This window comes from Pelodiscus sinensis, chromosome 5, assembly GCF_049634645.1.
Source record: "Pelodiscus sinensis isolate JC-2024 chromosome 5, ASM4963464v1, whole genome shotgun sequence".
Lineage (NCBI taxonomy): Eukaryota > Metazoa > Chordata > Testudines > Trionychidae > Pelodiscus > Pelodiscus sinensis.
Window position 1 is genome coordinate 50,663,415 of NC_134715.1, and position 26,269 is coordinate 50,689,683.

At 42.4% G+C, this 26,269-nt stretch overlaps 1 protein-coding gene across 3 annotated transcripts in view; it reads left to right on the forward strand.

Moving 5' to 3' along the window:
• SCLT1 (sodium channel and clathrin linker 1) overlaps nt 1-26,269 on the forward strand; it is a 135,232-nt gene that overhangs the window by 32,171 nt on the left and 76,792 nt on the right. For 2 of the 3 annotated variants that reach the window (XM_025187118.2, XM_025187119.2), the window contains exons 8-13: nt 2,361-2,483; nt 3,616-3,681; nt 9,384-9,454; nt 18,700-18,790; nt 20,865-20,956; nt 24,052-24,229. In XM_025187118.2, the coding sequence (XP_025042903.1) occupies nt 2,361-2,483; nt 3,616-3,681; nt 9,384-9,454; nt 18,700-18,790; nt 20,865-20,956; nt 24,052-24,229 (621 nt within the window). Of the gene's footprint in view, nt 1-286; nt 485-2,360; nt 2,484-3,615; nt 3,682-9,383; nt 9,455-18,699; nt 18,791-20,864; nt 20,957-24,051; nt 24,230-26,269 lie in introns of those variants that run through there. The other variant, XM_075929971.1, reaches the window with a different exon arrangement.

Genomic DNA, 26,269 nt, shown 5'->3' on the forward strand with positions numbered 1-26,269 from the left:
CATTTATGAATCATTTTGCAATAGTGCAACAATTGGCTGCTGATTCCACTGTGGCTTCAGCAGTACTCTGTCATTGATAAGCCTTGACTCCCGGGAGCATTCCAAGTACTGCTATGTAGTCATCTACAGTGGAGCACCCACAGGGACATCACTCGAAAAAGAAGTTACTCCCCTTGGTGCAGTAACGATGGTTCTTCGAGATGTGTCCCCCCGTGGGTGCTCCATGTCCCGCCCTCCTCCCCGCTCTGGAGCCTTGGCCTATTTCTCGTTATAGATAACCAAGGGGTGAGAGGAAATGGCTGGAGCCGGACCACGTGCAATGAATGAAGAGCGCAAATGGTGTGAGATGCTAACCGAGTATGCATGGTCTGGCTGACAACAGCTATTGAAAGTCTCCGATCTGCAGTGCCGGGATGAGCCCAACACCTACAGTGGAGCACCCATGGGGACACACATCTCGAAGAACCATCGTTACAGCACCAAGGTGAGTAACTTCTTCTTACACTGCACAATATGTTAGGTTTGAGGTTGCAGTCCTCTCTGCTGATCACCGGTCAGGTCCCAAGCCCCTCATTCCAGACTCTCAGGGTACTGCTCCATAGTCATCCACAGTAGAGCGCCCACAGGAACACCTCTTGAGGAAGGAGAGAGGTTACTCACTTTGTGCAGTAACTGATGTTCCTTGAGATGGGTGTGCCTCTGGACGCTCCACGACCCTCGCTACTCCCCTCTGCTTTGGAGTTGTAACCTCTCTCCATGGTATAGAAGGAACTTGAGGGATGGTTGATGGCGCATGCGCTTTGGCACCCATGGGAAATACTGTTGCTAAAAAGTTCCAATTATAAGCACAGGAGTATCAACACTCTACATTGGAGTGTCCTCCATAGGGACACCCATCTCAAAGAATACCAGTTACTACATAAGATGAGTGACCTCCCTTTTATAGAATCTCAGACAGTGTTTCTATATCCTGGGAAATTTCTGTTCATTTCGTCGTTCCTTTGTAATAAAAATTTGCAGACGATTCAGATTGATTCCTTGAATTTGGTATATATGCCTTCCGCTACAATTTTTAGCATCAAGTTCAATGAGTTCTAATAATTGACAGGCAACTCTATTGACCAATTGAGAGCAGTTTTTGATCAATGTTCACAAAAGAATCCCATTGAATAATATTTTGGGTGTTGCTTGTGATGGTGCAAATTTGATGATAGGAGCAAAGAATTCCTTTTTCTCTAAACTTAGGTTGTTCCAAATGTTGTTTTGCTGAGATGTATTTGCCATACATCAGTCATGATATCAAGTTCAGTTACTACAGTTTTGCCTGATTTCATAGAGCAGTTTATAACCAATATCACTAACTATCCAGCACGTAGTGTTAAAAAGAAAGAAGAAATTGAGGAGATGGTTGAATATTTTCTCCATTTAAAGTTATCTATGTTAAAACCAAGTCAAACAAGGTGGTTAGCTGTACACCCTTGTGTAAATAGAATATTAGTGTTGTGGGATGCTCTGTTTAACTATATACAACTTGAGTGTGCCTATCAAAAAAGTCCAAAAGCAAAGGAAATATTTGATGCAATGTGTAATCCAGAACTTAAAGCCTACCTACTATTTTTTAAATGTTTTGGATTACATGAACCAATTCAATGTTCTCTTTCAATTACATCTCCACTCATTCATTGCATTAAACCAGAGTCAGTGAAACTTTTCAAAGTAATTGCAACAAATTACTTAAAACCACATATGTGGTGTGGTGTTGGTGCAAGTGAAGGATATTTCGAGTTAAAATATATATATATATATATATGCATGCATGCAATTTTACACCTGTGTGTGTGTGTGTGTGTGTGTGTGTGTGTGTAAGTAAAATAATAATAAAACCAATGAATTAACTATACATAAAATAACCTTTATACCATATAAAAAATAATGTGGGAATTTTTCATCAGATTTGGGAAAGTTTTAGCGCTGGCCTGGGAAAAGTTGGCAACACGATATAGAAACAGTGATCTCAGAGGAGTAGCCATGTTAGTCTGTAACTTTAAAAACAATAAGTAGTCCTGTCGCACCTTAGAGACTAACAAAAATATATAGTATCATGAGCTTTCATACATAAAACCCATGTCATCAGATGAGCTGGAGTGGAAGTAACCACTCCATATTTCCATTCCAGCTTCTCTCATGGAGTGGGTTTTAACCACAAAAACTCAGGATACTATATACATTAATAGAAGTTATTTTAAGTTTCTTCAATATGAAGTATAAGATCCCCATTTTTTCAAATTTTGCACATTAAGGTAAACATGATCTGATAAGAGAATTTTCTATGTAATCTTTCTTGTTTTTAAACCTTCTAGGAAAAAGAGCAAGCACTAGAACTCTGGCAGAGAGTATCACAGGAACTAGATCAACTCCAGCAGCGGTACCAGGGGCACATGACTGAAGCACAGATTCATGTGGTAGAAAGGCAAAAACAAAAAGTAATTTTGATTTGAGTGTGATGTTTCTTTTGTCAAGTCATTTTAATCTGGAAATAATCCAGGGATGTATGTAAATCAAATTTGAAATCCTATATATCACTACCACTATTTAGTTATCTGCTACTCAGTGCTTTTTTTGTGATGGTATGCACCGGTACAGCGTACTACCACCTTTCTTTGGGAGCACTGGCCACTTTCCTCCGGCACAGCCCCAAGCCAGCCCTTGGAGTACTTGCGCTGTGCCAGATGGAAGCCTGCTCAGGGTATGAGGCAATAAAAAGGGGCCGTGACCACATTTCGGCCCCGGTACTTTTATTTATTGATTTATTTTTCTTCATAAATTTTTCCTGGTATTTTTTTTTTTTATTATTTTTTTGCTTGATATCTGGCAAGCTTTGTACCAGCACTATTTTACCAAAAACAACAACAAAAACCACCACTGCTGCTACTAAATGTATTCCAGTAATCATCTAAATATTTAATGGTAAGAGACAATTGTAGATGTCAGAAGCCACTGTTTTTTGTTCTAATCCATATCTATAGTTAAACTATATTTTATGTGTGTTCTCTGACAATCAGATGGGGCATGCATATTGCAGTGGATTTGTATATAAAGACCTAAAGGAGCTAGAGCTAGACTCAGTCAAATAGTTCTTCAACTCCCTCTAAAAATATGTTCATATTTATTTATTTTTAAAAAACTCAGTCCATACCTTGGGCTGCACAGTTTAACTAGTGGTCTGTGGGCTAAACTGCAGCAGGGTGCTTCATGTAACTACTTGTAGCTGCGCTGTGGATCCTCTATGACAAGTTGCATGGAGGGTGTTCTGGATGGAGGGAGTGGTCTTGTTTATTCTTGTTTGCACTGGCTAGGTTTGTATCCATTTAGGAGGGAGGCATTATGTAACTAATTAGAAATTGACTCTAAAGCTTGAACACCTTTTTCAGTAATAAATCTGTGATCTGCCTAATAATTCCACTAATAATCTAATTAAAATAAAAAAATGAGGTAACACTAACTGCATTAAAACATACATAATTTGTTGAAATTGCTGTCAGTTGAACTTAAAATTCCTTTAGGATAATTAAAAGCCCTTGATGATGATTACAAACTCTGTATTTCCTATTTTAGGATCAGTTGGCTGGCTTTCAGCAACTGACTGAGCAACTTCGATTAGCCAATGAGAAAACAGAGTTGGTAAGTGAATCCTTCTGGATAGCATGTTCACACTTTCAAACTATTGAATTGTCAGTCTAAACTGGGAGGGAGGATCAATATACCGTACTCACCCCAGGTGGCATTTAGTGTTCCCTGTTGTAAGCTGTGCATTTGGGCAGCCGATTAGCAGAGCACCCATAGCCGGTAGCATGTGTTTCTACTGGTGGTGCTCATAAAAAATTATGCTGTAAGTGGATGGAAAAATATTAGAGGGAACATTGGTGACTTCTCCTCATAGCTGTTCTAGGGATAAAACTCTTTCCTAGGTCCAATGCCTCCCCTTGCGGTCTCTTCTCCCCTTCCTCCCTAGCCCCATTGTTTTCTCTCATTTCAGGAGCTGTGGTTTCTTCTTCATGACTCAGCACTCCTTCCAGATCATTATGTGGGGTACAAAGGTTCACTGGACTAGCTGTCCAGGCAGTACAACTCCCATCAGTAAGGGAATCCAGGCTTACACACTACTTCAGACCTTACAATGTGCAGCCAAGTCATTCACCAGTCTGGCTCCTCTCTTCCTAGGTTGATTTCTACCCATCTCTCACTGGTTTTCTTTTTTACTCTTCAGAGTATGCCCTTCCATCAGAGGTCTACTCTTTGCCAGGGTTCCCTTCTTTCTTCTCCAGTTCACAAAGAATGGCTATAGACTTACTCATCACAACTATTTTTGTTACCAGCTTCCTCACTTTATACTGGCCCAGCCTACACTTCCTTACCTTAACTTCATCTTCCAATCAAGGGTTGTTTCTCTGGCCTATCACATAATTGGCTCTTTCTCAGCTTCATTAATGCTTTCAGGGCCAATGCAGAGCAAATGCCTCATGTTTTCTTTTATTGGCAATCCATTGCAAAGACACCAGACATTACATGTTTAGTAACATGACACAACATGCTGCCTTTCGACACATCGTCATATAATTTACAAATAATTGGGCCTCATCATAAATTGTCTTGGTGACAATTTTTTTTTTTTTTTACTCTTGAATATCTTACTTAATAAACTAGGTTGTGTTACTCCCTTCCCAAGTAATGAACCTACCAAGTAGCCCATCCCAGAAAGCCTTATTATAGTGAAGTTGCCTGCCTGCCTGCCTGCCTTTCTTCTATCCTGCATCAGAACTTAGGACTTGTCCTCTTTTAATATGGAGCCTGTGTTGTCCATTTTCTTCCCTTTCTAAACTTCAGAGTTTGTTTAATACAGATGAAAGTGTTAAACAGATTTAAACCTATTTTTGGAGTTCTCAACTTTTTGATTACTTTAAAATTGTGGCTTTTGTGAGTTGACCGAGACCACAGATGGAATCTCTGTCAAAGCAGGGAGTTGTTCCTTATTCTCAGTCCCCTTAGTTATACCGAATTTCATGCTGCTGACCACTCTTGTGATCATTGATAATTTGGCTGCTCAGAGCAATTTTTTCAGGTATAGGCCACCAACTGGTAGGAAGCTTGTGGTTACCTTGCCTTGTGCAATAAGTTGTAGCCTGTTCAGCATTGCCCTATGAAAGGATAAACGGATTTTGGAGTCCAAATCCAAGGAACTGTGGCTCTTTTTTAGACACCCTAGCTGGCTGTGGTATAAGCAGTAATTTGTGATCTTTAGAAGTTGGTGACAAGCTTTCACACTAGTGTATAGTTTGCATTATGTTGAATTTGAGTCAGGAAAATGTGATCTCAGGGAAAAGGCAAAAAAAGTTACTTTATTTCAAATGAAAACTAAGTTTGTCCAGCACATTTTTAAGTCTCCCATAATTACAGGTTATATAGGTCAATTCTACACCACATTTACTAGTGTTCTATGAAGTTTGTCATTGATGATGTCGACGTTCTTGCCCTTTATGATCCATCTTTTTAGGATTATTTTCTTGGCTTATGCTTCTGGGGATTTGAAACCATTCTTCCCACTCTTGCGTGTTGGCTTCTGCTCAAACTAATGTTAAGCCAACTTCTTCAAAGATTGCTAGCAATTTTGGCTGCCTCCGTTTCAGGTACCATGGAGGGGAATTTTTTTTTTTTTTAAAGGATAGAAACTGATCGCTTCCTGAAAAGTCAGTCTTCAACCAGAGATGCCTTTACAGCACCTAAAATTGCTAGTCAGTTTGAAAATCTTGCCTTACTGCATGAGCCATGGCTTTCTGTTTTGTGGTTTGGCCTCATGGTTATCAGTTGGATTTTTCCTTTTTCCTCACCTCATTCCCTCATCTTCTTAAGAAAAAGGTGGGATCAAAGATGTTGCTAGGAGGGAAAATAGAGAGAGAAAGACAGAAAGGAGGATGGGAAAAGTGAAGTAAAAAGGAAGAAATAGCAGTGGTTGTAAAGGTGAGTGTATCTTCCTACAGTGTAACAATAAGGTACAGTATAGATGAAATCTGGGGTTTCAACTGTGTAACTGTTTCTCAGTGGATAGACTTTGTGCTCAAGTAATGCAATATTGAGTTCTTTGAGGCTTTCGTGTGGATGAAAGTGTCAGTTTGTTTGGTGGCAGTTATATAATCATGGCTCAAAAGGTCAAGTTACTATATAAAAGTTGTATTCTATCCTACGTGTTTGTGCAAACCTCCTGTTGATATCAGCAGGAGTCTCTGTGATGATTCTCGGGGTATCCAGAACAGAGAGTCACTGCATTAGCCCTCTGCTTCCAATGAGAGGGAGACTAGCTGATTTCTTAACTGTTTGTCAGCTGCTGCTGGGTTCTGACTGGCTTGCAGGTTAACAATCATAGAATGCTAGAGCTGGAAGGAACTTCGAGAGATCATCAAGTCCCACCTCCCTGCCCTCACGACAGTACCAAGCACAGTCTAGATCATGCCTGATAGGAGTCTATCTAACCTACTCTTAAATATCCCCAGTGATGGGGATTCCACAACCTCCCCAGGTGATTTATTCCAGGATCTAACCACCCTGACAGTTAAGAATTTTTTCCAAACCTCCCTTACTGCAGTTTAAGCCCATTGCTTCTTGTTCTATCCTCAGAGGCCAAGAAGAATAATTTTTCTACCTCCTCCTTGTGACACCCTTTTATATACTTGAAAACTGCTATCATAAGTATATACAAGCTCCTTTGAAGCAGTCCCTTATCCACCAAACAGATACCATGTTTGCTGTTACATAAGAAAGGCCATACTGGGTCAGACCAAAGGTTCGTCTAGCCCAGTATCCTGTCTTCCAACAGTGGTCAATACGAGATGCTCCAGAGGGAGTGAACAGAACAGGTTATCCTCTCCTTTCATCCATTTCTAGCCTCTGAAAAATAGAGGCCAGGGACACCATCACTATTCATCCTGGCCATTGATGGAGCTAACCTCCAGGAATTTTTCTAGAACTTTTTTGAACCCTGTTGAAGTCCTGGAAAAAACATACACACTAGCTTGAATGATTCAACTCAGGTTCTGTTCCTTGTATAATACTAGAGTATTGAGCTGCATTTATAGAGAAAACAAATAAAAACAAATGATCTAAGGTTCAAGATTCCAGAGATGGGGTTAATGAAAAAAAAAAGAATTACATATAAAAAAATCATAATGTGATTATTAACAGACTAATCTTATGTCTGAAAGAGGTTTATCCCACTCAAATGTCCTTTTCAGTATTTCAACACCCCTGGTTGAAATTCAGTTTTCATGAATGTGATCACTACTGCCCTATCAAATTAACAGTCCATTTTGGTCAGTTTCAATCATGGGATTTTTAAAATAGTATATTTTATTATTTCAGATATTTAAATCTGAAATGTCATTATGTTTTTACTGTAGGGATCCTGACCCAAAAGGAAGTTGTGGGGTGGTTGCAAAGTTACTGTGTGTGTGGGGGGGAGGGGAGATGAGGAAAAAGAGGGTTACAGTACTGCTACTCTTACTTTTTAGCTGCTGGTGGCAGTGGAGCTACCTTCAGAGCTGGGCATCTGGAAAGTGTTGATTGCTGGTTGTAAGTCTTGCTCTGAAGGCAGAGCCACTGCCAGCAGTAGTTCAGAAGTATGTATGATATGGTATTGCCAATTTAAACGATTAAATTTTGTTCAATCAGCTAATCAACTAGTCAATGGATTTTTCCATTGATTAGTCGATTAGCCCGTAAGTGGGGGAGCCACAGAGCTAACTGCCCTAAGAGCTAACCCTGCTGCAGCTCTGCCTTCTAAATGTATAAAGAGCCTGCCAGCATCTGGGACTGAGCGCAAGCCGGGAATCAGATGATTGCCATTTTGCACCCAGTTCCTGCTATCCCTTCCCCCCATGGAGACAGTGCTGGGTGGAATTGGCTCCTGCTCTCCCCATCCCCACTTGCCTCTAATACAGGCAGCAAGAGAGGGGAAGTGACCAGTTGAGGGACTAGTCAATTATCCAATACGCTTACATTCCTAATTGCCACCCTTCCTTCTCTTCCGATGGTGGGGCACAGAGCTGAAAGCAACACAGAAGTAAGGGTGACAATACTTTGATCCTTTTCTAAAATAAACTTGGAACCCCCTTGCAACTTCCTTTTGGGTCAGGTTTCCCAATTTATGAAACAGTGGTCTCCCCTGTGAAACTTGTATATTATAAGATAACAAATAATATGTCAGATTTTAATGGTCTGTGATGCTTTTTCTAAACTGCGAATTTGGTAGGGCCCTAGTAATCACACTACCCTGTTACTTCGTAAGCGCAAGATAGAGATGTCTTCCTTGCCTTCTCTTTATATTCCCCAAAGTTCACTGAACCGCAGAGTGGAGAGACCCCATATAGTTTATTTTCTGTGTCCATTTTGATTTCATGTCCTCTGATGACTTGCTTGCTATGTAGATGTACAGCCATTGTGTTGACTTACAAAGCCATTTTACATGTCAACAAACAGGTGAATAAATATCTCTTATCTAACAGAAAACTTGTTTTGTCTACTCTGGCTTGATAGCAACAGAATATTTTCAGCATGGGTACCTAACTTCTAATGTAGTATCTGTACATGTATTTTGCAATGATATTAACGACCAGCATGACCCTGGCTTTCATTTATAACCACACATATATTCTTTGGTGAATCAGAATGTACATACCAGCATTAGGATATTCTTGTAATCCCATTGACATTGATGACTTTGTTCATAGTCCTGTATTTTTAGGTTATAGTCCCATACTAGACTTTGGGTGTTAGGTATAATACTGTGTTTTTACTGTCACCAACAGACCATAATTGAAAGTGAGAGTTGGCTTTTTCTTCAAAATAAGTTTGACACTTCTGTTTAAACTACTAGTTGAGTATTATACAATGGCTGTAAACAGGAATCATCTGAACCTTAAGTAATCTTTATATAATGTGTTATGATGCTCCAAAAATTGTAGTATAACTTCCAATAGTTATTAAGTGCAAAGTGTCTCTGGTTTATGTAGCAAATAGATGGTTTTTTAACTGAATCAAGCTGTAATTTAATAGAGTTTAAATTGAGAATTGGGAAGATAGTATTTTGGTACTTCTGGTCATAGTATTTAGTCTACCTTAATGGGATGCCTGATAAGAGACAGTGCATTAATGAATAAGCCTCCATAAAATAAGCAATAAGTTGATTAAAGAGAATAAATGAATAAATCTGCATGTCTGTATTCATTAGTGAACATACTGTGTGTCAGATAAAAGACACTATATAACAAGAGTGTGCATTTAAGTAGTCTTTAGCAGAACAAAGAATATGTTATAAATCTTTCCTCATTTTACAGACTAATCAACAATTTCTGAAAACGGTAACAGAACAAAATGTGGAAGTAGAACAGCTACGGAAACAATTGAGGTAAAAAACAACAATCCTTCTAAATGTTGTGTTCTGTCTTGTATTCCTTTCTGACTTATTATTTTATCGTTGGCCTTGTCTTAATTACAGAGCTGTTACTGATAATTGGTTCTCCCAGCCCCTTGGCCAGCACCTTTGCTAGCTATCTGAGTTGAACCCCTTAGTCACTAGGTGCTGGTGACTCGTCCTGTCCATTACACTAGTTATATCTAGAGTTAAGCAAATTGCTGCTGTAGTAAGCTGCAGCACCCATTAATACCATGTCTGATAAGCTTTAACATAGAGATAATCTTGGGGCTAGCTTTACATTTTAGAGTCCCATCCTGTGAGGTGCTCAATGTTCAATTCATTTATGGTATTGAATGCTCTTTGCTCCCTTTTAGCAGCGTTGTGCCCTGAGGACCAGCAATATATTTTTATTAGCACAGCATATTTGCACAAAATCCAGTTGTATGGGCAATAAATCACATTAGAACTTCTGGGAGTTGTGAAGTATTCAAAATACTCTGAACAGGTTTAAAGTTTTTTATTGTATGTTGACTTGGATAATTATTGTTTTGCTTCATGAATATTATACACCATTAATAGTTCATAGTGAGGAGAAGAGAAGCTTTAATTGTGTTTTTTAGATAATATCAACAGTAATCTGGAATATTACTGGATAGAGATGTTAGACAGCGGGTATTAGAATAGTTGAGTAACCACGTGGTATTTTATCATTTTCTTGACTATCCTACAGTCCCCAGGAGAGTGGCCTGCAGCATGTGCACTCTGGCCCCACTCCCGGGGAGCCCCATGCCACCCTACACTGCTGTCTCTGTATCAAGAGGCAGTAGCACGGGATGCCAGGTGGGAACTGGTCCGCAAGGGGAACCAGATTAAAAACAAGCTCCCCTTGTGAACTGGCTGCCTGCCGCCCTACACTGCTGCCCCTAATACAGAGGTAGTAGTGTGGGGTGGCAGCAGCTCCTGTCCGGCGGGGTCCAAGCTCCTCATGCACAGAGGCTGCTGCTGAGGGAGAGGAGCAGGGTGAAGCAGCGTCTGTTTGCAGCCGCCTGGGCTGGCTGTAGACACAGGCTGGTCCAACAGCAGCATAAATTCTATGGTAAATTTACGGAAGAATAGCGAGAGATTGTAAATACCGAAGTGCCTTTATTTACTGAAGACAATGTTGGCAAGCCCGTATGGGTGATCACTAGGGATGTGAATGTTAAACCGATATGGGCTGGAGCATCTCCTTGCTTGCCACAGGCAGGAGGCTGCTCCAGCCCTGGAGGCAGTTAAGTGTGTACAGGAGCTGTTCTGGTCAGGCAGGAGCAGCACCTGTCTGCGGAGCGCTCTGACCCACCCTAGGCAGGGACTGCTTTGGTGTCCCTGCCAGAGCAGGTTCTGTCCACAGAAGGCTGAGCACCCTATAGGCAGGGGCTGCAACCACTACTCAAGCAGGGACTGTTTCTACTGGGATGCTAGAGCAGCCTCTGCCTGTGGTGAGCCCATGTGGCCTGAAGGCAGGGGCTGCTCCTGCCCAACCAGTGTAGCCCCCCGCCTGTGGTGGGAGGCAAGGCTAGCAACCTTCCCTCCCACCCTCTTCTTTAATCAGATGGTTAACCAATTTAATGCGATTTTTGATGTCTAGTGATCGCTGTAAGTAATTTTAAAATCTTGATTCAAAGATGACTCTCTTCAGAAGCTATTTTATAATTCAGCTTCTCAAAAAGAAGCTAGCTGAGGGGGAAAATATTAGTTACCTCTCTGTCATGAAGAATTTACCAAAGATGAATCTGGTAAATTGTACTATATTTGATTTTAAAAAAACCAACAACACAGTATTTGTCCAATGCTAGCACTAACTGTATGTTGCTAGTGTCTGCTTCAGTTGTCTGTTCATGTCTTGATACCTCTTATTCCTTAAGTGGAGAGAAGAAAACCTTCTTGTATGTATTGCATTGTTTCTCTTCATGTAATTCACTGATACAGCACTTTATTCCAGTATCTCATTCATCTTCCACAGCGTTGGTATGGAAGCTGTACACATTAAACTTCTCTGGTCCAGGGCTCTCTAGTCATAGAATCATAGAATCATAGAATAATAGGACTGGAAGGGACCTCGAGAGGTCATCGAGTCCAGCCCCCCGCCCTCAAGGCAGGATCAAGCTCCGTCTACACCATCCCTGACAGATGTCTATCTAACCTGTTCTTAAATATCTCCAGAGAGGGAGATTCCACCACCTCCCTTGGCAATTTATTCCAATATTTGACCACCCTGACAGTTAGGAATTTTTTCCTAATGTCCAATCTAAACCTCCCCTGCTGCACTTTAAGCCCATTACTCCTTGTCCTGTCCTCAGAAACCAAGAGGAACAAATTTTCTCCTTCCTCCTTGTGACACCCTTTTAGATATTTGAAAACCGCTATCATGTCCCCCCTTAATCTTCTTTTTTCCAAACTAAACAAGCCCAGTTCATGAAGCCTGGCTTCATAGGTCATGTTCTCTAAACCTTTAATCATTCTTGTCGCTCTTCTCTGTACCCTTTCCAATTTCTCCACATCTTTCTTGAAATGTGGCGCCCAGAACTGGACACAGTACTCCAGCTGAGGCCTAACTAGTGCAGAGTAGAGCGGCAGAATGACTTCACGAGTTTTGCTTACAACACACCTGTTGATACAACCTAGAATCATATTTGCTTTTTTTGCAACAGCATCACACTGTTGGCTCATATTCAACTTGTGGTCCACTATGACCCCTAGATCCCTTTCCGCCATGCTCCTTCCTAGACAGTCGCTTCCCATCTTGTATGTATGGAACTGTTTGTTCCTTCCTAAGTGGAGCACTTTGCATTTCTCTTTATTAAACCTCATCCTGTTTACCTCTGACCATTTCTCTAACTTGCTAAGGTCATTTTGAATTATGTCCCTATCCTCCAAAGAAGTTGCAACCCCACCCAGTTTGGTATCATCTGCAAACTTAATAAGCGTACTCTCTATCCCAATATCTACATCATTGATGAAGATATTGAACAGTACGGGTCCCAAAACAGACCCTTGTGGAACTCCACTTGTTATCCCTTTCCAGCAGGATTTAGCACCGTTAACAACAACTCTCTGACTATGGTTATCCAGCCAATTATGCACCCACCTTATCGTGGACCTATCTAAGTTATCTTTGCCTAGTTTATCAATAAGAATATCATGCGAGACCGTATCAAATGCCTTACTCTTGGGGAGGTGGAGTAATTAGACTAACAGGAGATGCTCTCCCATCTGCATAGGTAGCAACTTCACTAAGTACTACAGTGACAGAGCTACACTGGTGCAGCTGAGCTACTGAAGGACTGTAAGGGTATGTCTAGACTATATGCCTCTGCTGACCGAGCCATGTAAATTTGACATACCGACATAGTCAATGAAGCGGGGATTTAAATATCCCCCGCTTCATTAGAATAAAAATGGCCACCGCATTGTGCCGGCTCAGCTGTTTGTCATGAAGGGAGCCTGAGAGCCAGGGCCAGCAGCAAGGTGGGGAGCCTAGTTGGAAGGCTGTCAGTGCTTCAGGAGACCCTAGAGGCTTGCAGCAGAGAGGCTGGAAATGATTTCACCTTGTCTGGCACACTCTCTTGTTTGGCACCTGTCTAGTCATGTGGGTGTCGGATCAGGAAGTTCCAAGGCTCAGGATAAACAATGTCTAGTTTCAGACAAATGGATTTTGCACACACCAAATTTCTATAAAACTTTCATCTGTAACATGTGTTCTGTTCAGTTTTACTAGAAAAAATATTTTTCTGAACCAAGAAATTCTGTTTGAGAAAACTGGAAAGCACTGTATAAAACTATGTTTTAAGTGCCTCAAAGTGCTCTGTCACTACTAAGATATCACTTCTGTTAAAAATTCACCTATGTCTGAAAATGTGAAGGGCAGTGTAGGCTATTGCGTGTAGAAGAGTAATGTTTTAGAAAGTCTATTTGAGTCTTTTACTTTAGGTTTTTCCCAAGAAGTTGTTGAAAATAATGTTAGTTTAATAAAATTGCATCTCTATTTGCCTTTGAGCAATATTGTTATTTTCAACAAAAATGCCGTTCTGCTGCTGCCAAATACTGGTAATGGACAGGAACACATATTATGTTCTTTATGTGAAGAACAAAAGTCAACATTGTCTTTTTCAAAGGAGTTCCACACTTCTTTTGCAAAGAAGTAAGTTAATGTCCATGTATTGCAAATATTCCACATTAGGTATATCTTGATGTTCATAAAAGTTGTTTTAGGTTTTGATTAACACATTTTTATATCACTCTACACAAATAGAGGCTGCCTGTTGTTTTGAATTTTTGTTTAACTCCTAGGTACTATACTTTCTGATAGAATTATTGATTTGTTGTTGCAGTTGATCACATAGTACAGCATACAGTAAAAATGAAGTTGTGTCTTTAAATGTGCAAAGCTCCTGCTCTCAGCTGATACATATGCTGTTTCTGATTTTAAGTGCTTCTTTATTAATAACAATAAGAAAGAAGTGCTGGCTAGTGGCTTATCAATTCATACTTAAAAGATCGATCTCATATAGTGTTATAATGTTATAACCCAAGTCAAACATTTCACATAAGAATCAGCAGTTTATCTGATAATCCATATTTTGGTTTTACAGCAACAGATTTCTGGCTTATCAGGCTATCTAGGGTCTAAATTTTACAATCCTATCGCGATTGGTAAAATACAGCATCAAAAGTGTTATAATGCTGTCCCAAATGAGTAAGAGATGCTGAAAAGGGGAATGTTGTTTTCGCAGCTGATGATGGTTTGATGCTGAGTGAAGATGTATAAATAATCAGCATGGGTTAATCTTTGCACCTGTCAATCATAATGCTTTTCTTAAGGATGATTTGTTCAGCTAACTGTAGAAACTGGAGGAAGAATTGTGGTATGTTAACTGTGGTATGTTAGTTTGAGAATTCAGCTGGAGGTTGGTTTGAAATTGGAATTGGTTAGGTTTGACCTTTCAGAACAGGCTAAACTCGGTTACAGGAGAAATAGAAATCTGAAAAACCATCTAAGGTAAGTAGTAAGTGACTTACATTATCATAAACAACATTTCTGACAACATCTAGGTGTGGCAGTATTGAAGAAAGATCATTCTCTTACTACATAGATATTTTGTTTATCTGTTGTTGGTTTGTTTTCTGTGCATATTGTTCTCACTTCTGTTGTGCTTTGTGGGAATAAACTCATTTTTAGTTTTGTGTTGCCTTGTTAGAGATGGATAAACAGATACATAAATACATCAACACAACTGTATTAGAACCAGAAACACAAAAGGGGTAACATGGTGTAGGTCTGAGCAAACAAACAACAAACCTTTAAGAAATCCTTGTTGAAAACAGATCCAGTATTTATGGGAAGATAAATAGATAAGGAGAAATGTATTATAATTTTTAGCATGATAGTCTTTTTCCAGTTCTTGTTCTGTCTTTTTAATGTTAAATGTTGTATAAGGGTACAAATTCAGAAAAGAAATGTTCTTACCAATGTGCATATCCCTGTTGAGGTCAAGAGAAATGTCCAATTCCTGAGCTCATAGGCATTCCTCTTCTCTTGGACTGCTTCCTGTCCCTGGAGTCATCAAGATTCGTTTCATCTCCATTAAAATGAAAATATAGACTAGAGATATAATAGTGTAACAGATGGTTAACTGATGAGCATGAGCTCATCGGTTAACCTTCACGCAATGCCACACACAAAGAAATATTTACAAAAATAAACACATTTTAATATCCCTAATGTGGACCATTAGTGCTCTTTACTTGCAGCCCCTATGGTAGGGTAATCAGTCTGTGCTCACCTGCTGACTGTATGATTCTGGAAGGGCCTCATGTGCTATCCTGTTCAAGATTGTGAGGGAGTTGAAAAGAGGGGCGCCTGATTTTGAGGGAGTTGAAAAGAGGGGCGCCTCGCCTTTTGGCCCAGCTAGCCCTGCTCTGCTTTACCTGCAGCTAATACTAGGCCTGGAGGGAGGATAAAAGGAAGGTGCCTGGCTCAGTTAGGGGCTCACCAGCAAAGAGCCAGGAGCGTGGTTCTGCAGTGTGCAGGACAGGAATTAATGTCTATCCATTTGGCCAGCCAGCAGAGCAAGTAAGCCTCCACCCCAACCCTGGGTCAAATTGGGGAACCTGCTAGACTCCTAACAAAGGGAGAAACCTGGACTCTTGGGACCATGCCCCAAACGTAAATACTCTACTAATATAGTGGGCTGGAGTTTTTAGGTCAGGGACACCAGTAGCAGGGTCCTGCTCTCTCGTCCTGCTAGCTAATTCCACACCTAACCACTAGGACTTCTTGCTGCCATGGAGACCCAGCCACAAACGCTAAGGTTACTTTTCTGATAACTATTATCGCTACAAGAAGGATGAATAAATTGAAGGCCATGATGGCTGACTGCCCTTTCACCACATTCCATAAGCACAAAGTCTTAGTGCATTTGTCTCCCATGTTTCAGCCAAGTATGGCTTCCCACTTTCTTCATAACCAACCCATACACATACCTATCTTCTTTCTAAAGCAAGATACTTCAGAGAGAGAAATAGTGCCTTCGTACCCTTAATTTACATAGAACCCTACCCTAAGTTGTTCAGGAAGATTCCTCACTCATAGACTCATAGACTTTAAGGTCAGAAGGGACCATTATGATCATCTAGTCTGACCCCCTGCACAGTGCAGGCCACAGAATCTCGCCCACCCTAAAGTATTGGTTGCTGTAGTGGAAAGAAGGGGTAGGCCAAGGCCATCTCCACTGGTTGGATGACTGAGGGTTTTAGGATGTATTATGTTCTGTTATTAGGCCTGTCTCCTTTTCTGGAGATACCCTTTCCACAAGAGCACAAGTTAGTGATCTGTCCACCCAGGGAGGCTAGCCCCTCCCCGTGTCCCTTCCTCTACCCCTTTCACACTCATAGGAACCCAAAGCACACCCACCATGGTCCACGACCCCAGTACTGCTCGGCTGGGGCAGAGCCGAAACTTAAGGTTTTCTGTGCCTGGGGCAAGCTACTGAACTGCCCCCTGAAAAATGATAAAATGCTTATTTTTTGTAGTATTTGTATTTATTGCACGTGTTGTTAATTTCACATATATTCAGATTGCAAATAAATGATAGTAAAGATATAAATGAAATATTTTAACTTTCAAATTTTTAATTTTGCGCCCCTAATGTACTGCGCCTGGGGCAAGTGTCCCACTTGCCTCACCCTTGTTACGGCTCTGAGCTCGGGGCAGAGCGTCATGGTGTGCCTAGTCAGAAAGAGGGTGCAAAGAAGATGGTGGAACCATGTTAACATAGGCTAGCCTCAATGGATTAGTCATCCATCACAGAGTCTTACACCAGAGCATAATGGGAAGAGCAGGTGTGAACCAAACTCCAAGCTACCACTCTACATATGTCAGTGAGCAGTACATTGTGAAGCGTGGTCATAGTTGATGCTTGTGTTCATGGGTGGCGGGTATAATAGGCCAGGAAAGCTTGACCTATCCCCTCTTCCTATCCCTGTTCTGACCATTCCCAAAGGCTCCCACAGCAGACTGTTGCTGCTTGCAGACTGGTGACTCTTCCCACAAAGTGGATCTGTTAACTTAAAAGTGAAAAGCCTTCCAACTTGATAAATCTATTAGCATAACATTGAACATGTGAAAGAGCCATTAAGACAGAGAAGGGCAAGATACATCCCGCAGTCCGGATCGGGCCTGCCAACCCACTGGATCCAGCTAGCAGGCCACGCTGATGGGACTGTCAGGCATAGAGTGGCCAGCCACTTCAGAGCAACCCCCAGCTTTAAGCAGCTGGCTGCTCTGGAGGGGGGGGGGGGGGACGCTTTGCATGCTTTTCCCGCATGTCAGAAAAATTCTTCAGTTCCTATTAGCCAGTTTCCAGCCAATAGGAGCTGAGAGGTTTAGCTAGGGGAGTAGAGGCAGCACATGAAGCCTCTCCCTCCCCTCTGGTGCCCAAAGCAGAGTCACAGGCAGACAGCCATTTGCAGCAGCCTGGGACTGCTGTGGGCAGGAAGCCTGCCTCAGGGTCCTGCAGGGCTACTAGCCCAGAATCACCTAAGTAAGCACCTCCTAGTCAGGGCCCACTTCGTCCAACACCCCAACTCCATGCTCCAGGTCAAACCCTCTGTACCCTCCCTCAGGATACAACTCTTTTCCTGTGACCGAGGTGCTTTCAAGTGCTCAGGGTTGGGACTAGACATTGGAACTGAGTGCAGGGACCTTATCTTTCCCAGCTGGCATTTAGGTATTGTGGAGTAGGAAGCCATCTGATTCAAATGCAGAGGGGACAAAAGCCAAACCTGGGGAGAGGAAGAGGAGTAGGCTAGGACCAAGAGTACGGTGAGACTGAGAACCAACATGGTGAGGAGGCTGAGACTGGTTGGGCAAGGACACTGGCACTGGGAGATGGGGTAGGTAAAAAGGGAAGACAGACAAGAAGCAGAGTTTTGGGGATAGAGTGGGACCTGAGACTGGCTGGGCAAAGAGGCTAGGTTAAGGAGCCAGAAATGCACTTTTAATTATGCCATTTTCTCACTTTTCAAGGCATGACTTTGCAATCTTAAGGTGGTGGTGGTGGTTGTTTTTCTGTGACTGGTTTAAACGTAGCCCAGCGCACTGGATAAAGGAGGAAGGAATCTGTGTTGTTTCCCCTGACCTAAATCAGAGTAAGAGTAGAGTTGCTTTATTTCCACTGGGGAAAACTGCCTAAGTACCGTACCATCCTTTGACCCTACTCCAGTTTATCTTCCCCTTCCTTCTCCATCCCAGCCAAACCTGTCTATATTCTGAAGCACATACACTGAGATTTTTGAAAATGGCTAATGATTTTGGGTACCCAATTTGAAACCTATTAAGAGGGCTTGATTTTCAGAGTCCTGAGCCTTCAACTTCTGAAAAACAAACCCCTTTAAAATGTCTCAAGTTGAGAACTCAGAAATTTGAGGAGCCCAAAATCATCAACTCACTTCAGAAAATTTAGGTTATGGAGTCCTCCACAAACTTTTATTCAGCAGTACAATGGCTTATGTACCTCCTGTTTGGTGTCCTCTCGAATCTCTTCCACCTAACAGTCAGTAGCTGCTGCTGCTGTCCCTGTGTGAAAAGTTTTGATGATATGGTCGACTTCACATGATTTTATAAATCATCTGTTAAGTTCTGGGTTTTTTTCACAATCTGATAAATGTAATTAATTGAGGGGTATCTTTATATGCAGGCAAGCCAAAATAGATGTGAGAACAGCAACTGCTAAAGTTGATGAAATGACAAAACTGTTAGCAGACCTTCAAGTCCAAATGAAGAGAAAGGTATTCTAGAATAACTGAAGGTTTTAATTGACTATCCTATTGCAGGGGTCGGCAACATATGGTACGCGTGCTGATTTTGAGTGGCATGTGCACCCATAGCTGGCTCAGAGGCACCTCTGAGCACCCAGCCGCTGTGCGCACAGACTAACCTGCTGCTGGCACCTTCCCCCTTCCCTGGCAGCAGGTTAAGCTGCACACACAGCAACTGGGTGCTCAGAAGTGCCCCCGAACCCGCAACGGCTCACACCACCACATTCCCCAGTTCCAGTGTGGTGCACACTGCCGCTGGTGAGTCCCCACCACCCTTTGCTCCACCACTGTGCACCCGATAGCTCCCTCATCCCTGCTGCAGGCCTACCTCTGGTGCACGGGGTCTGTCTGCGTTGCAGCTGCCTCCTTCATCTCCAGGCTGCTGTTTGTTCTTTCTTACAGCAGCTGCTGTTGCCCAGAGGAGGGGGGTGCCGAGTGGGTTCGAGACCGCCATAAAAACCAGTAGAGCTGCTCCTGGACCTCAGTGCCTTGAAGTGGCTCCATGCACTGCCACTCTTTCCTCCCCGTCTCTGGGGGAGTGGCAACGCACAGAGCTGCTGGCTCTGCTGCAATCCGCAAGTTGGTCTGTCAGGGTCAGGGCTTTCTTCACCTTCCCCACCCTCCATGCCTCCCAGTAGAAAGACAGAGCTGATGCTTTGCAGCCTCCTGGCTGCGTGGGCTCCCCCACCACATGGACGGGGATGAACTCCCTCCCCACCCTGCTGGGGGAACGACAGTGCGTGACACAAGTCCAAAAGCTTTCCCCACTGCAAGGAGTTGCAAAGCAAGGTAAGCGTCCCTTCTCATTCCCAGACCCCCTGCACCTCAATTCTCCTCATTCACTCTCCTCCCCCTGCCATGACCCTGCAATCCCAGCTTGCACCAACACCCTCCCTCCTGGCCAGATACCCTATCTCCATCCTGCTCCTGCATCCACCATTTCTCCTTCACTCTCCTGCCTGGCCACATACTTCAGTTTCCCTTGATCTTGCTTCCTCCCCTTGGCCAGGCCCCATACCCCAGCCTGCTTCTGCACCATATCTCCTACCCAGACCTTGTAACGTCTCCCCCTTCTGCACTCCTCCTCCTTCCCACATTCTGCATCCCTATCCCACTCGCTGGCAGCCCTGTCCCTCACACTGAACCCCTCATTTTTGTCCTCATCTCAGAACCTAAGGGGGTCTATAAAATCCACTAACTCTGGAACCCTATAAAAGTAAATCTGGCTTATAGAAAGCCAAGAACCTGTCCCTTCCCCTTGCCCTGTGAGGCTGAAGGACCAGAGGAGTAAGCTGTCTCAGTTGGGAGCACATCAGTGAGGGTTAGGGGTATTTGTAGGAGAATTTTGCTCCTTGCTTTTGTGGTCCCCAGCAGTGTTCCCTCTAAGCTGTGGGGCAGCACAGCTTCACAAGTGATTCATCAACCCTGCCCATGCAGGGAGCCCTGAGCCTCTGACTAGGTAGCGCTGATTAATCACCTGTGAAGCTGTACTGCCACGCAGCATAGAGGGAACACTGGTCCCCAACTGATTTTTCTGTGGGTCAGTGGCCCCTGACCAAAAGAAATTCCCCACTCCTGCCATAAATAAAGAAAGCATTGAAACCTTTTGTGTTGGACATAAATTCATATTTTACTTGATTTTAAAATGAAATTTGATAAATTATCATGAGAGAGTTAAAATGCTTAGCCTATTTAATAATTTAAATTAAACCATGCTCCCTAGCTGCAGTACTAGCAATTATGTAATTAACGGTCAGTTTCCATTAGCAACTGGTAGTCTGTGAAAAGATTAGCGTTGAGCCAGGTAGTTCACAGGGTGCACGGTGGAGAAAGCCCCTCCCCGTCCCACGAGAGTGGCACAGGTCAGGGTAGGAGAGTTAAGTCTTGGCATGCCACTTCAGAAAGGTTGCCGACCCCTATCCTATTGCAAACATGAAACTTAAATAATTTTAAAAAAATTTGTTTCTATCTAGAACATTTCATTTTTTTTTGTGCTCAAGCAGAGTTCAAAAGAAAATGTCTGAGTAATTGCTATGATTTCTAGGAAGAAGATGTAGTATCTGCTCGGGAGAAAGAGGAAGCATCAGACAAACGCTTGCAGCAGCTACAATCAAGCATAAAACAATTGGAGACAAGGTAAATAGATGAATGACTCTGTTAAATGTGACTGATGATATTTCTAGAAGAATAATGAAAGCTGAGGTTTTCTTTTAAATGCTTGTGTTCTATAGTTTTGAGTGATCTAGTTCTCTAACTATATTTTACCTGCAGATTATATTTATCATAGATTACTCGTATTTTATCTGCTTCTTTACCCCTACCTTCTCAGAGTAGTTTCTTATCTTCCTTCTTCTCACCTGAGTAAAGGCTAGAAGACCACAGATCACTTGGTTTTACTCGTGTGTCAGTTTTGCCAGTGACTTTTTAGTCTGTGCACAGGTCCCGAGTTTAACTAATTTTATTAACATTAGCTGGAGTAGTACCCCAGAAGCTCCAAGCATCAGTTTGAAAGTATTCTCTTAAACTGTCCACCTTTTGGATGTATACAGCCACATTAAGACAAGTAAAAGTTGATTTCAAGTATCATTTTGTATCCTTTGTCCCTAGTAGGGACTAGGGACGTAATAATGTAGTTGATTATACACTAAACACATTTCCGCTAGTAAACTTTTTAGCAAGCTGGCCAGTCCTGGCTTGTGATGGGTCTTGGACCTACCCCAGTTGTGGCTCTGCAGTAAAGTGTTATTAGGAGGTATGCGAGCACGCAGCCCTGCTCAGTCCTGGCTTAGGCCGGGTCCAGGTGCTCAGACCTCTCTCTCCCATACAAGGACTGCTATCACATATGAGAGGTGGCAGCGCAGGGTGATAGGCAGCCAGTCTGTGAGGGGAGCCAGCTCCCGCCTGACACTGTACACCCTGCTGCCTCTGATATGTGATAGCCCTGTGCCCTGCTGCCTCTGATGTGATAGCCCTGCCACAGATGCAGCAGTGCGGAGTGGCAGGGGGCTCTTCAAGAGTGGGGCCAGAGCCATTCCCGGGGTCTATAGAATAGTCAAGTAACTGGTAAGAATACATGAGGTTACTTGACTATTGAATTAACTGATATTTAACATCCCCAGTAAGGACACTTAATAGCACAATAGAGCAAAAATGGTTTTTTTTTCCTTGTGGTAAATGTCAGTGATAAAGTTTTCTTGAATAACTAAACAAAGAGGATGTTCTATTAATTATAGTATTGCATGCTAATATATGTCAGAATGATTAAGGATTTCCATTACAATCTCTTTTCTTTCCCCTCTACTGCCCCCTTTTTAACCAGATGATAACTTGGCTTAATAAATTAATTTGGGGCTAGAATTTTGAATTAAATGTTTTAGTCATCAAATGTTTCTCAGATGACATAACTGAAGGAGGGGTTTTTTGTTTGTTTTTTGAAGTATTCAGAAACTATCACCTTAGAAGAAATAAAACAGATTCACGTTTCTTGGTCCCTGCTCCATGGGTGTGACTAGCAAAATCATCATAGCTAAAGAATCTAGCAACCCAATAGTACAAGAGCAGACCTGTTTGTAACAGTAGGAGTCTTATTGCCTTGAAATGTTGCACATGATAAATTCCTCAACAGTGGCTTTCAAGAACTCTTTTGCTTGAACTAAGAACTGTAGTCTTTTTATTTGTTTGAAACTGGACCTAAAGTAATTAGCCAGCCATAATTAATGTAATTTTTGTGTTGATATATATTTTATCCTGTAGATATTCAAAACCAACTTGACTGCTTCAAAAACTACTTTAGGTGTAGTCATAAAACGTTGATTTATGGTCTATCATTACCATCACTTTAATGCCTGATCTGAACCCAACTAGGTCCCTTGGCTGTCTGTCTCTGCCTTCTTTTGTGCCAACCAGTAACTTAAATCTGGTTCAAGCACTAAACATTGTAGAGATAGTGTAAAACTACAAGCCGTTTCCCATTGCTGATGCAATTCTGTGTGTTTGTATATGTGTACACATGCAGATACCTACATGCACAAAAAATTGCATCAGCAGTGGGAAACGGCTTGTAGTTTTACAGTAGCTCTAGCTAATATTATTGGTAGATGTTAATTGACATGGAATGGTGGAAGAGAGTGCAGGACAAAATTGCAACATGTATGGATTTTGTGTGTGTTAACACTGTTACATAAAATTTTAATGCCATATTTCAATTACTCCTCCCTCTGCTTTCATCAAGGAAAATGGTTTAAAATAACAAGAAAAATAAGCAGAGTATTTAGAAACAACTGTTTCTTTAAGGTGTACCTGTTCCTCTTTTTAAACATCTGATGTTAGAACCATTTGGTAGTGGTATAATAAATAATTTGACTTGGCAAAGATTATAATTTAAGGTGGGTAATAAATAACAAAAGAATTAACAAAAAAATGTTCTGCAACATGCCTTTTAATAAGTTTACAACTCAGTAGAGATAGCTCTGAATAACTATACCCTTCTCTCTTAACTTTGAACATACTGTTTATAATTCAACTCCTAACATAAGAATGGCCGTACTGGGTCAGACCAAAGGTCCATCTAGCCCTGTAGCCTGTCTGCTGACAATGGTCAGCACCAGATGCCCCAGAGGGGGTGGACCGAAGACAATGATCAAGCGATTTGTCCCCTGCCATATTTCTCCAGCCTCTGACAAACAGAGGCGAGGGACACCATTTCTGTCCCCTCGCTAATAGCCTTTTATGGACCTAACCTCCATGAAATTATCTAGCTTCTCTTTAAACTCTGTTATAGTCCTAGCCTCCACAGCCTCCTCTGGCAAGGAGTTCCTCAGGCTGACTATGCACTGTGTGAAGAAGAACTTTCTTTTATTAGTTTTAAACCTGCTACCCATTCATTTCATTTGGTGTCCTCTAGTTCTTCTATTATGGGAACTAATAAATAACTTTTCTTTATTCGCCCTCTCCACAGATTTTATATACCTCTATCGTATCCCCCCTCAGTCTCCTCTTTTCTAAACTGAAAAGTACCCATTAACTTCATTTGGTGTCCTCTTCTTTCATTCTTTTTCTATATGGGACATAGTGATAGAAGATTAAGAGGACATATAAAAACTTATACCAGAGAATTTAAACATAATAGTTTATAAGCAAATTTGTACTTTCTGTATATGAGAACAGGAGTGAAAGTGTTTTAGCAAGTTGCAAGTTCAGCCAGTGAGATGTTAGTGTTCTGATTTTTTTAGATTATGTGTAGCTGTACAAGATGCTGAACAGTTGAGAACAGAGAGAACAGCTCTAGAAAAACAAATTAGAGAGCTACAGACGAAGTGCACAGATCTAGAAGAGGAAAAATATGATGCAATTGTAAAAGTTCGAGACAGCATGCAACTCTTAGAAGAAGCTAACCTACAAAAAAATCAGGTAAGACAATGATGTAACTATTCTAAAGCCTGGTTTTATGTAGTAGACATGTCTAAAACTTTAGCCTGTTTAAAAATCCTGGCTACGATTTTCCAAGAGTGACTTATTGATTTTTGAGACATCAATTTTTGAATGTTCAGCTTGAAAATATCATTAGGGGAACTGCTTCTGAGAAGAACTTGAGTAGTACTGTCCAAAAAAACCCCAGGTCTTAAGGAAATCCAGAGTACTGTTACTTACATCTGCTGACTACATGTTACATTGATGCACATTTAATGAATTGTAATCAACAGCAAATGAAGCTAAGAGAGCTCAAATTTATTAGAATAAATTACAGGTTGAACCTCCCAAAACTGGAATTCTCTTGTCTGGTAACATCCGTGATCTTACAAGAGACCGTGGTCGTTCCTGGATCAGAGAACCCCAATAGCCTAGCGGCAGGAGCGAAATCCAGAAGGGGCTGGGCTGAAGCAGCGGGAGGGGGCGGGGGCAGGGGCTGGGACTGATGGCATCTCCTAGCAGCCTGCAGCAGTGGGGCTAGAACCGGCAGCAGTCCCTTACAGCCTGCAGTGCTGCAGCCAGATCCCCAGACATCCCGTGGAAGTGGGGCTAGAATCTGTGGGCTGCTGCAGAGTCCGTGATAGCAGGACTGGGATCAGGGCTGGTGGCAGCTCCACCAGCCCATTGCACTATGAGGTCAGAGCCCTGGACAGCCCACAGAAGCAGGGCCAGAGCCCACATACTGCTGGGGAGCTGGGACTGAAGCCCAACCACTTGGCAGCCCCTGGCAGCCTGATCAGGGCCAAAGACAGCCCTGGCAGCCTGCGGCAGAATGAGCTGCTGGAGCCTGGTAGGCAGTGTTTCCAGGGCAGCAGCAGCAAGTCCAGAATCCCAACAGGCTGTCCAGCAGGAAGTGGAGGTAGACCCCTAGTGTTCCCTAACCCCACCCAGAGCTGGCAGAGTTGGTGGCTGGGAGTTGTGACAGGGAATGTTTTAAATTACTCTTTTGAATCACGGGGCCCTGGGAAAATTATCACTCCTCTCAACAGTGGGCCTGGTTCTTCTTCAAGTAGTGTCACGGGGACACGCATCTCGAAGAACCATCGTTACTGCACCAAGGTGAGTAACTTCCTCTCCCTGGCATCTGTAGTTCACCACACGCTTTGAATGAAGGAGACAGAGGCATGCAAAAAACTCCACAGAAGTCTGGGAATCAACATCAGACTGTTTTCTCCATCTGGATCCTTGGGCTCTGTAGGGGGAGGTGGGCAGGTGTCTGGGCTCTGAGGGTAGGGGGACAGATGTCTGAGCTGGGTAGGGGGGCTGCAGCTGATCTCTGGGAGGAGGGGGTGCAGGTATCTGGGCCAGGGTGGCACTGTGGCTGGGCTGAGGGGGAGATGGTACAGATTTTTGGTTGCAGGAGGTCCGCAGCTGTGCTCCCGTGGGACTTGGGCCGGGGGGAGGGTTGTAGATGTCTGGTCCTAACAGGGCTTTGAGGAAAAAGGGACAAAAAACCAGAAACTAAGTTGTCACGTTTTTTTTTAAAACTCTACTTCTTTTGCACGAATACTTTTAACGGAAAAGTTTTTCCATTAAAAGTATTTGCGCAAGAGAGCATCTATACTGGCATGTGCCATCGGGCTTTCTTGCGCAAGAAATTAACTTGGCTGTCTACACTGGCCCAAGAATACTTGCGCAAGAGGGCTTATCCCTGAGCGGGAGTGTTGGAGTATTTTCACAGGAACCACTGATTTTGTACAGTACAAAGTCAATGTTCTTGCGCAAATACTCACGGCAAGTATAGACAGGCAACAAGATTTTACGCAAAAGCAAGTGCTTTTGCGCAAAATCTTGCCGGTCTAGACGCACCTGGAGAGTTTTCATGTCTGTGTTACAGACATACTTGCTGGCAGGTATTTTGAAATAAATTAACAAAAATAAATGAAACTGTTGTGATTTTTCAGTTTTATTTTGACAAATAATATTTGCTGATATTTTAATTTTTTGGCTCAGAATGCCCCCAGGAATAGTATTTGCTGC